Source organism: Nelusetta ayraudi, unplaced genomic scaffold, assembly GCF_046127955.1.
Source record: "Nelusetta ayraudi isolate G7.1 ecotype Tasmania unplaced genomic scaffold, CSIRO-AGI_Nayr_v1 ptg000042l, whole genome shotgun sequence".
In the NCBI taxonomy this organism is placed as follows: domain Eukaryota; kingdom Metazoa; phylum Chordata; class Actinopteri; order Tetraodontiformes; family Monacanthidae; genus Nelusetta; species Nelusetta ayraudi.
In genome coordinates, this window is record NW_027466092.1 from 3253149 (window position 1) to 3264654 (window position 11506).

An 11506-nucleotide genomic window follows, 5' to 3' on the forward strand; every position below is an offset into this window, starting at 1 on the left:
ACTCAAAAATATCCAAAGATACACTTGTACAACAGAATACTGCATATCTACTCACGACAGGATGGGGGGAGGGGAGGGGACAATGGGTGGGTGGGTGGGTGGGTGGCGGGGGGGGGGGGGTGTCAGGTGGGTGGAGGCTGGGTAGGTAGGGTTGTCGACACGGAGGCTTAGCTGCCGAAAGATGGGAATGTCCACACGTAGGTAGAGACGCAGGTCGCCCTGGCGGAACACGGCCACTGGTGGCGCTGCCTGCTCAGCTTCTCTTCCTTCTCTTCTCTTCTCTTCTCTTCTCCTCTCTTCTCCTCTCCGCTTTTCTGACACGTCCAAGCACCTTGACTGTTGTGTAATGCTACCGGGGGGGCATGGGATTGGGGGGGTAGGGCTCTTCGGGACTCCCTCCACCTGTGCTTCTTTTTGCCATCTGGGTCTCAGGGAGGGTGGGGGTGGGGGGGGGGGGTTCACAGTCTTCCAACTCTTCTGTCGGGCTCCGCCGTCTCCTGCCTGGTTTTGGTCTTTAAGTTTTTGCATGGTGTTCCGTGGTCTTAAATAACAGGGTGGGGGAGGGGTTTGACTTTTTGGCACCTTGGAGGAGATGATGAGCGGGTGGGATGGGATGGGGTGGGGGTGGGGTGGGTCTCAATGCATACTGGAGGAAGGGGGGGAGGGGTCAGCGAGCAGAACAGGGGCGGTGGGGGGGTTGGATGAGGCTACTTGGCGCCGTTCTGCTCGCTGACCCCTCCTCCCTCCCCGGCTCGGTCCGTGGTTCCGTTGTTGGCCGTTTTGACGGCCGCCGGCCCGCCGCCCACCTCCCCCTCCGCCGCCTTGATCCGCTTGGACTCGGGCTGCTCCTGCAGTTCCCCGTTGTGCCTCTTGGTGGGCAGGGAGGCCGAGGCCGAGGCGTGAGCCGCCAGGAGGTGGAGGGGGTTGGCCACGGCTGCAAGACACACACACACACACACACACACACACACACACACACACACACATTTGGTTTGGTTTATCAACTCAACTCAACACTGCTGGTATAACTGAATTAGACTGTAAGCTAAACTAAACTAAACTAAGCTAAGCTATACAACCATTCACAGTAAGGTGAGGTAGTGCCTGTAGTGCAAATAGAGTGCGGTAGTCCTTGTAGTGCAACAGTCAATGGTTGATTGTTATACTGGTAAAAGCTCAACATACTGCCCATAATGACATGATACAGTGTATAGTCGTAGTACAATAAGGAAGCCTGGTGTGGACAACCCATGGGGTTCCTGCTTGCGTCTTTAAATAAATGAGGTCTGCAGGTTTGGGTGCGCAGAGCCACCGTAGCTCACTGGCAAGCCAAGACGCTGCAATCTAAAATGTTGCCGTTTCTTCTTCAAAATCTCCAGATTTTACACACTGAGCCTTTCACAGAGCACAACAGAAGCAGCATGAAACTATCATTTGCTTTAACTCAGTGCACACTGGCCCTGACCAGTCATTATGTCTGTATCATGTCCTCTCTCCCCATTACCTTCTCTTTTCACTCAAAAATTCTGATTTGTTTGCACTCAACTAAATTAAACAGGCAGCCAAAATCATGTATACATCGAAAAATGCATTAATATTTCATTTGTATGAGTACTTCTATACGTTTAGATACCGCTCTCGAAGTTTGTGGCGTTACCCTAAATGTGGCACCAACAAGGTACCAAACGTCACCTCTAGTAATTGCAGGGGCCAAATGTAACTTGTGTTCATCTTGTGATGTCTGAAAAAAATTGGGTATTGAAATTCTTATGCAAGTTTTTCTTTTCCTGATGTGCCTACACATTATTTTGGCTGACTGCATATAAAGGAAAACACCTGCAGAAGCCCGACGAGCTCGACAGCGCTGAGCCCTGAGGCTGAAGGTTGAAGTGCCGGAGGAAATGTTTCTAGATTCTTTGGAAGCGTTGCACGAGTCAAACTGGTAAAGGAACCCGAGAGGATTCATTGTGTCGTCATGAAATACATATTTATTAATTATTAGTTATTAACATCTTTCTTCTATAACGGACACAGAAATATTTCCGATGTTATCCTCGTAAAGAATAATAATAAACAGTAAAAAATATATATTAAAAAGATCTAATAATAATAACGTATTAAAAATAAATTAAATATATTATATTAAATAATAAGTTCATTAACTTTATTTTATTTGCTTATTAATAAATTAATATCAAATACATTTTGAAAAATATACATTTGTGTCAATAATAGAAGAGAAATGCTAATAATGGTGAAGGAACCCTCGGAAACATCTGGAAGACTGAGGTGACCCGTCTGTCACATTTAAGCTGACCAATCAGACACGTCGCTGCCACTTTAGCCACGCCTCCAGCCCCATGTCGCTCGCTGTGTTTCTTCCTCGTCTTTTTCTGCGACCTTGAAGGTCGCCGACCTCCTGAGTTCAGCCAAGTGACTGAAAACGCTTTTTCACGTGAGGCTGTTGTGACGGACAAGCTGAGCCTCGAGCTTCCCGGCTGCGGTGTCGCTCGGGGACGGAATGAAACGCCGAACGTTCGTTCGTTTTGTGCGCGTGTGCTCTGCTTGGAGCTCGAAGGGGCGAGAAGAAGTGGGACGGCAAACCTGAACATTTGGTGGGAGGGACCGCGGGAATTAAAAATAAAAAAAACAAAAAAAAACAACCAGCAACGCAACACACACTCAGCTGAAAGGCGCTACGTGTGTTCATGACTGCGCTGACCTACTTTGAGTTTGCTGGAGAATTGAATGGATGGTCCAGCTGAAACTGCCTCCACCGAGAGTCGCGACGCGTGTTCAATGACTGAGGGGAAAGACTGCAGCGTGCGTCCGCGGCCTCACCTGTGCTGGCGGCCGTGCCGATGGGGACCAGGTGGGTCCCGTTCTGCGTGATGGCCTTGACGGGCAGCTGGTGCTGACCCAGAGGGCCCTGCTGCAGGATGGTGACCGTCGTCAGCGGCGCCGCCTGGGAGCTCTGGATGATGCGGCTCACTCCCCCTATAGAGGCGGCCGTGATGGACGGGACCGACTCCACTTTCACTGAGAGGAAATCAATCCATTAATAAAGAAAACCCGACTCCTCGTGTGGCTTCATACAGTATATAATCACCATATTATACTATATTATAGTACGTTTTCATAAAGCATGTAACTAATATAATTATATTGTTTATTGTATTTATCCCACATTGGTGATGAATTTGCATGGTACAACAGCACAAACAGTGCAAAGAGAAGAATTAAAAAGAAATATACACACACATATGTACACACATATATATATATATATGTACACACACACACATATATATATATATATATATATACACACATTTTATTTACATATTTAAATAAGTGTAAAAACAAAACAAAAAATATTTTAATTACTACTACTACTATTGTTATTAGCATTAATAATAATAATAATAATAATAATGATAATAATAATAATAATAATAATAATAATAATAATAATAATAATGTATAGCGTATGGAATTGTTTTATATTTTGCACTTTATTATATTTTTTGCCTTAACACTTCAAACACCCGTATCTGCACTTTTTTACTTTTGTAGAACTTATACTTAACTTTACCACTTCCACGCACAATGACGTTGGCTTCTGCCACAACATTTCCCTGCTACGCAGTGCCATTTAGTGCCATTGTCTACAGTAATGTGACAAATAAAAATCTTTGAATCTTTGTCACTGATCCAATTCATGTTGCGCCTCCTCCTCCTCCTCCTCCTCCTTAACCCCCCCCCCCCCTCAGTAACTCACCCTTGAGCTCCTGGTGCTCGCCGCCGCCGCCGTTCTCCTGAGGTTTCGAGTTGGCGACAATGGCGGCGGGCTGCGCGGCCACCGCGGCCATGGTGACGGCGGGGATCTGGTGGACGACGTGCACCGTCTGCATGACGGGCGCGGCGCTGGACGTGGTGGTGACGATGGCCGGCGCGGCCACGGCGTAGGTCACAGGCTTCATGGTCGTTTGAGGCAGCGGGCGGTGCACGGCGATCAGGACCGGCTGGTTGCTGAGGGGGGAGCCTGTCGGGGGAGGAGGGCGAGAGAGGGAGGTGAGGGGTGGTGGGGCGGGGGGGGCATGATGTCAGACAAGAGCCAGTGGAATTGAGGCTGAGAGGAAGACTTGGTTCTTTTCCGGGCTCCTCACCAGGGGAGTTCTGTGCGAAGCGAGCCTCCTGGATGACGGCGAGCTTGGGCTGGACTGGGGCGGTCTGGGCGGGGGCCGGCGGCGGGGTGGCCTCGGGCTCCAGGGGCACTGGGGAGCCCTCCCGGGACAGGCTGTCCGGGGTCTGCACCCCGCTGGAGTGGGCCGACAACGCCCCCGTGTGGTTGGGGGACGCCGGGGCGCTCCTGCCACGGCACAGCAAACGAGGTTGGACACAGTGCGGCTCTGTCCTCCACGTCAGGGTGGAGGAAGCCTTCACACAACGGACTACTGGCAACTGATGACCTCAGGACAGGAGGAACAAGCTGATATGGCTTCATTATTAATATTAACGTTGATTCTTCGCTGTCCTCTAATTCATAGCAATGGTGGCAGGCCAACGGTTATAAGGTCACACTGAAAATATTGAATCAATACAAACAACGACAACAGCGAGGAGAATAGGAGGAAAAAGAGTCCTGTTCAGGCATCTACATGTTGCACCTCTACGCCAGTCGTGTTCTCAACCTGTGGCCTCCCCAAGGAAACATTTAGGGTTCAGCTGCTGGAATTAGTACATAGCGTTAGCAACGTAGCCATTAGCATGATAAGCTAACCAGCCTGTTTAACAGGACTGCTTTGGTGCCATCACAGGTTCATGTGATTGACTCTACGGCACATAAGGCTCTGTTCAGACTGGGCCACATTATTGACCCATCCGACGGGTCGCTGCAGCAACGACGTCGGAGCGGACGTCATATCACTGCGACAGCAACCCTCGTTGCGATGCATGGCCCTGGAGCTTGGCTTGAGTGGAGCTACAGTATCTCCACACAGAACTGATGAGCCAATGAGTTTCCTCCTCTTGTCCAGGCACTGCCGTTTCCTACTTCTCCTGTCTGCTCCATGACATTCCAGCGCCGCACCTGGAATGGCGCCCTCTGGTGGCGCATTGGCTCTTAGCGTTACGGACGGTCAGAACCCATTGGTGTGTTTGGATCTGACCAAATGAGATTTGAAACTACCTCCAGAAGGTGGATTTTGGCTGGCAGTCTGAACGCGGCTAGAGCGACGCTAAATTAGATTAGATTAAACTTCACCGTCACTGTACATGTCACATACGTACAGCGCAACGAAATGCAGTAAAAGACATAAAGACGAGGCTTCTTATCGTGGCCTACCTGGACGAGAGGGGTCCCACGGGGGTCCTGAAGCAGGGCACTCCCCTGGGCCGACGCTTCCTGAAGGCCTGTTCTATCAACTTGCCTTCGGAGGCGGGGTCGATCCTCCAGAAGGAGCCCTTGCCGGGCTCCTCCTGAGAGCGGGCCACTTTGATGAAGTAGCGGTTTAAGGACAGGTTGTGGCGAATGGAGTTCTGCAAACAGGACAGAGAACATTAAGAGATGCAGGGGATGGGGGACATCTCAGAGGGCAAAAGTGGAAAAGCAGAAAGCTAGCCGACGACGGGGACAACCCAAACACGCTCCGGTTGCACGACGACGGGCGCATGGAATTGGAATTGCAGGCCGACGCGTGCGAAAGGCTCGGATCCGCTGGGTCGCCAAGTCTACGGCGGCGATACGGAGCCAAACGAAGTTGGCGAGATTAGGTTTGGAGTTCTGCGTTCAAACGGCCGACTGGAAAGGAAAAGGAACGGGGGGGTGTGGGGGGGTGTGGGGGGGGGGGGGGGTAAAGGAGGCGAGGCGCTGCTTTGAAGACAAGTTTAGACGGGAGCTGCTAAAAATGGAAAGGTGGTCTCCCCTCCGCTCGCACGCAGTTCTTCGAGAACCAGCGAGAGCGCCGCAGTCGTCTTCCGGCGTCGTGACCCGTCGCGGCGGCAGACGGAAAACGCCGCACAAGATGCTCGCCTGGGCGCGAGTGCAAAAAAAAAAAGGCGGCGCTGGCGAAGCGGCACGCGGAGCTCCGTCAGGGCCGCAGCGTCCAAGCGTTTGCCAGCTTACTGAGACAGAATGTTGCTCCCATCCAAAGATCTCACTCTGGAACCGGTTCTGGAATTTCTCAGGGAAAGCAGCGCTGCCTCCGCCAAAACACTGTCATGTAAAAAAAAAAAAAAGAAAAAAAAAAGGTGCGAGCTAAACTTTGGGCCATATAAACTGCAGTGCACACATGACATCTCTTCCACACAGCTATTTTATTAGCATGCTGGACTGAGAAACAGATGACACGGGTCTGCTTTTCAGATGTAGCCGATGTTCAAAACGCTGCTCAGCCTCCGTCCAGCACCGCATCACGAAACCAAGAGGTCTACATTCCAGACACACCATAATAAGCAGTTTACGTCATGCTTGATCATACATCATGTTCTTAACGTTTCCTCGCCCGATTCACACATTTTGAATCAGAGCACCATTTCCTCTTTCCTTCCTTCCTTCCTTCCTTCCTGCGTGCAGAGTCGACTTGAGCGGGACGCAGTTTTTATTTCAAAAGTTGCCATGGTATATTCTGCACCCGTCAGCCCTCCATTAATATCTCTCACAGCCTTTTCTCCTCCACTTTGACGGGGTGACAGGAAGAGCGGGTTTGCGGACTCTGATTAATAAGCACGGTTCTTCTTGGCACATTTTCCAACATTGATGTAAAGCCATGTTTTCCCTAAAACTCTTCTAAATTTCCGACATGCTAGCGTTTCAGATGCTCTACTGGGGGGGAGGGGGGGCAGCACTCGAGTTAGGAAAAAACTAGAAATGCAGCAAGTTGCTTTCGATCAAACTGTTTAGCTGAGACTGAGTGGCGTGAAGCTCCGCCTTCTGTTAGCGCTGCAGGTCATGAACACGTCTGAAAAGTCTTTATTTTCTATGTAAACGTGTGATGACTCCGACAAACGCAAGTTTTTCCAACAACCAATCATCGCAATTTAGAAAGCAGAGTGATCGCGTCACTGCCTACTCGGCCATGTGTAGTGTGTGTTCAGTGTACACAACACCGGCGTGCAAGCAGGCAGATTTCCATAGGATACTGATAAGAGGGGAAAGTTTCAAATACCCGCTTTTTAGCCAAGTGAAAATAAGACTTCTTTAAAAAACAAGTTGACTTCATTGCAATTGTAAAAACAACATGAGAAACACGTGTGTGTGTGTGTGTGTGTGTGTGTGAGAAGAAAGAAGCAAATGAGGTGGGCAAGAGAATGAAGTGCAGTTTGAGTGTAAACATTCAACAGAGTAGGAAATTCACCAAATGTACACAGTGGGATAGGAAACAGTCTATAGGAACAGAAGAACGAAGGTCTTCTTTAAATATTGCCAGCTATTTAAAGCCGCCTGACGCAGTTCAAAGACCACAAACACAGAAACTCACGACGAACAGCGAGTTTTCACACTGCGGGACCTTTAATACAGAAGAGAATGGAACAGAGTGACTTGTGTCAAATCCTTCAAGCGACGTGTGAAAAAGAGAGACTCTGACCTGCCAGCCTTTGTCAGCTGTTCTGTAGTAGGGGTAGTTCTTTGTGATGTGAGTGTATATTCCATTCAGTGTGAGCTGCTTATCTGGAGCCATGGTGATAGCTTGGACTATAAGTTGCGCGTAAGAATACGGAGGTTTGGAGTCATCCTGCGGAGAAAAGGAGAGAAAGGGCATGACTTGGCACTGTGGTCATTGTTGCAATGCAGAATGTATCCGAGGTACATTGCGTTCACGCTCTCGTTTGTTTCTGTACACGGAATGACTGCGCACAGACTTTGCAAAGGTCAACCAGCGCTCCAAAGTCTACCGTCTCGCGATGAACATTGGGCAACTTGCGGACTAGAACGCGTAACCGGGGGAGTCCACATGGCTGAGATGCAAACGCCGATCCACAGCGGCTCTACGCAGGCACCAGTTTCATCCTTCGAAATCCTTACAAGTCATTTGAAAACGGGGCAGACACAATCATATTTGGGTCTATCGTCAGTGCAGCGCAGCGCACAGCAACCACCGCACTCCCTCTCACCTTTGGGCTGTCTTCACCTGAGGCCTCTTTGTCGTTTTCTGATTGAGAGTTGTCTCCTATTAGGTCGGAGGCGAGTGCACGGCCTGTCCTGTAGCTGGACAGTCCCGCCCCCCTGGGACTCGACGGACAGGAATTTGCAGCACTGCAGAAAAAAAAAATAAATCTAAAATTATTTTTTAGGACAAAACAGCAGTGGTGCAAATCTAAAGGACCGTAATCATTTATGTTTTTTTTTTTTTTTTGAAGCAATGGCCACAATCAAACTCTCACCTGATGGTACCAGTGGGGGAGGGCAGCGGGCTCATGAGGTGGCCGATGTCAGGAATGTTTATGGTCAGCGGGGAAATTTGGGCTTGGACGGGCTTGACCGGTGATTCCGGCACGTTCCTTGGCTCCTTCTTGTCATTGGAGAGGGCTGTGAATGTGATCTTAATACTGGTGCTGGGGAACCGCAAACAACACCTGAGAGAGGGTCGGGGGTGGGGGCGTGGGGGTTGTGAGAAGAAGAGCCACAATGAGAAGGTTGACATTTGACGACCACGCAAACCGGCGTTAGAACATCAACGCCGACTAAACGCCGTCCTCCTGCCCGGCAACAAGCAGGTGGAGGAGCACTTGAGAAGCTGGGAGTGACGGCGTGGTGGGACGAGACTCAGCCAACCTCTCACAGTTTAAATATGGACGACCGACGCGACCATTACGCAACACTTCATGTCTTCACTTATTATTAATGTGGTATATTTGGACCAGTTGCTGACACTGGAAAAGTGCTATACTACCAAAGGCATGGCTGCAATATTAGGTGTCGCGTCTCACCTCGGCGCTCCCAAACGCCACATCTGATCTGAGATGGACGCTAGTGTCAGCGTCGCAAGGGGTGGAATCACAAGTGAAAATGGGAGGAGGGACAGAAGCGTTTGCTGGCGAGGTGACCAACCCAACTAGTGTAAACAGACCTTTGGAGGAAAACACGGGAGGGGGGAGGAGGGGGCAAACTGACACTGAGCCCCAAGGGAATGAACTGACTGCAACGCCGCCCTGAACTTCCAGTGTGAGACTCTGCTGCTGCTGCTACTAAATAAAACAAAATGACATAAAAATGGCGTCAAGCCGGTCAAAATATTTTTTTTTAATAAAAAAAAAAATGTTGTATCAGTGTTACCATACCGCATACCACAACACGTCGCTGCAGTTCACACCAAGTGCACGACAGAGTTGTTGGTATGCTACACGAGGTTGCAGCAACGGGGGAGGAGGGGGGGCGAGCAAAAACATGCAAGTTGCTAAACACAACACAACACTGTTACAATGCGCCCATTTACACCAGATACCAAATACGAATTATTAATGATAAAATAAAAATGTAATTACCCTACATTAGGCGGTCACGTACCACTCCCCCTGAGCACAAGTTCAAGTAATACTTGGCTAGTGTCGTGACGTCTTGCTTACGACTGCACGTTCACGCCGGCTGGCGAAATAAATAAATAAATAAATAAATAAATAAATGAATGAATGAATGAATCAAACCCCGACGTCGTCAATTTGACGTCATGACTTTAGATTCGGTTGGTTTCACACGGAGAGACTTTGTGTGTGTGTGTGTGTGTGTGTGTGTGTGTGTGTGTGTGTGTGTGTGTGTATATGACGTGTTCGCCGCACACACCAGCAGCGACCATATAGCAGCGCAGCCTGACACAGCACGTGCAACGTCGCTGCGGGGCAACAAAACAATAACAACGCAGGCACAAAAAAAACACACACACACAAGCCCAATGAACATGCCAATTTCCAAACGAGGTGACTTTTCAGTGTTGAAGCTTACATTCGTGGGAGCTGCAGAGGTGGAGCCCCTCTTCTCTGGAACACCCCATCAACAAACACCCCGTTTTTTCCGAGGCAGCGGAGATAGAATTCCCCCGTGCCGGTGCCATCCTCCCCCGCGGTGAATATCTCGAGGTGGCGCCGGGAGATGAAGCTCGAATGTCCCATGCTGACGTCCACCGAACCCTGGGAAGAGTTTCGTCCGATGGTGACCGACCTTTTCTTCATCAGATACTCGAATTCTCGGCCCTCCAGCCGGGCTATAGCCGAGCCCGACATCCCGCTAACCACCGCCATCTTCAGAGTTGCTTGGAGATTTGGAGATGTGTTTTTAAGGGGGAAACGTTAATACCGCTGCAGGGTAGTGAAGAGGGGGGGGGATTTTTGTTTGTTTTTGTAAAAAAAAAAAAAAAACCGGGGGGATCCAATTTTACACCGTGGAGAATTTGGCTAGGAACGTGCCAGACCGGGGACACAGCGGCTCCGACCCACCGCCGCGAAGAAGAGGAAAAAAAAGAGGCGCGTCGGCCAATCAGGAGCCGCCAAACGGACGGAAGTGTCACGATGGACATGCGTGTTAGCCAATGGAAGGCAGCCATGGGTTGGCTGATGGGTGATGTTTACCAATGACTACAATAATAAAAATAGCCGTGGAAGCAGAGGTCGGTTGCAGCGCAGGTTGACACGCAGATAGACGGATATCTGTAAAATGCGGTGCCGTGATTTCAAGAAGAGTTTTTTTTTCTTTTCCGATTTTGGTACTTCTCTGTGAGACAGTTGAAACGTAGTTAGGTCACAACAAGTGACAGTTATAAATGCAAATAAAACGCATGGTTCATTGGTATGTGAAGCCAAAACTTGAACACAAAGGCCAGTTTGAGCAAGGTTCTACCCACAGAGTTCATATATGAATGAATGAGTTTCAATATTTTTCTTGTTCATCTTACCTTTAATATGTATATATGTTAAATATACATAATATGAATCCTAAACATTTGAGATTTTATCTATACACAACTCGGGAATAGCCATTTTAAACTATATTTCAAAACATTTGAAATTGCTCATCATGAATGAATGACATCCTAGGCAAGGTTACATGAACTTTCTTAAATAGAGTCACATAAGCTGCTATGTCCCCTTTAATGTGACATCCATCTGTCAGGCCATGGCTGGAGGTCTCTTGTTGAGAAGTAAAGGTTCTAAGTGAACAGTTTCTGTCTGCCCAGGATTAATCTCATGGAAATCAACAATAAACATTTTTAAGTCAGCGTTTCAATCGGTAACTCCATTCTGGATTTTGAAACAGAATTGTATGTTCAAACGAAAAACGTTTTTGTGTCATTTATTGGAAATTACTATGAAAGGCCCTCTTTAAAAAATAAATAAATAAATAAATAAAAAACAAAAAACAAATCTCAATTATGACAGTCAGTTAAGATGCCAATATAAAGTTATAACATGCTGAAAAAATACCATTACTTCAAATTGAGCTCTAAATCCTTTTTTGTTTTGTTTGGATGCCTCTGGTAACACAAACTGGGAATCCTTAACTGAAAATAACCTA

At 48.5% G+C, this 11506-nt stretch overlaps 1 protein-coding gene across 1 annotated transcript; it reads right to left on the minus strand.

The window, feature by feature from the left end:
* Positions 1-344: 344 nt before the first annotated feature.
* foxk2a (forkhead box K2a) lies at positions 345-10446 on the minus strand. Its single transcript, XM_076033690.1, has 9 exons — positions 9941-10446; positions 8386-8577; positions 8116-8257; positions 7590-7736; positions 5348-5541; positions 4170-4372; positions 3782-4045; positions 2842-3039; positions 345-934 (listed from the first exon to the last, which is right to left on the minus strand). The coding sequence occupies exons 1-9, from the start codon at positions 10234-10236 to the stop codon at positions 708-710; spliced, it is 1863 nt and encodes a 620-aa protein (XP_075889805.1). The 5' UTR covers positions 10237-10446; the 3' UTR covers positions 345-707.
* Between the last annotated feature and the right edge of the window lie 1060 nt (positions 10447-11506).

Bases quoted from the DNA above. Each gene is read 5' to 3' on its own strand.
- foxk2a (XM_076033690.1), bottom strand. From the start codon at position 10,236: ATGGCGGTGGTTAGCGGGATGTCGGGCTCGGCTATAGCCCGGCTGGAG. The intron at 4,373-5,347 runs GTAGGCCACGAT...GTGCCGTGGCAG, and splicing joins GTGGGACCCCTCTCGTCCAG to GAGCGCCCCGGCGTCCCCCA. The intron at 935-2,841 runs GTGAGGCCGCGG...TGTGTCTTGCAG, and splicing joins CGGCACGGCCGCCAGCACAG to CCGTGGCCAACCCCCTCCAC.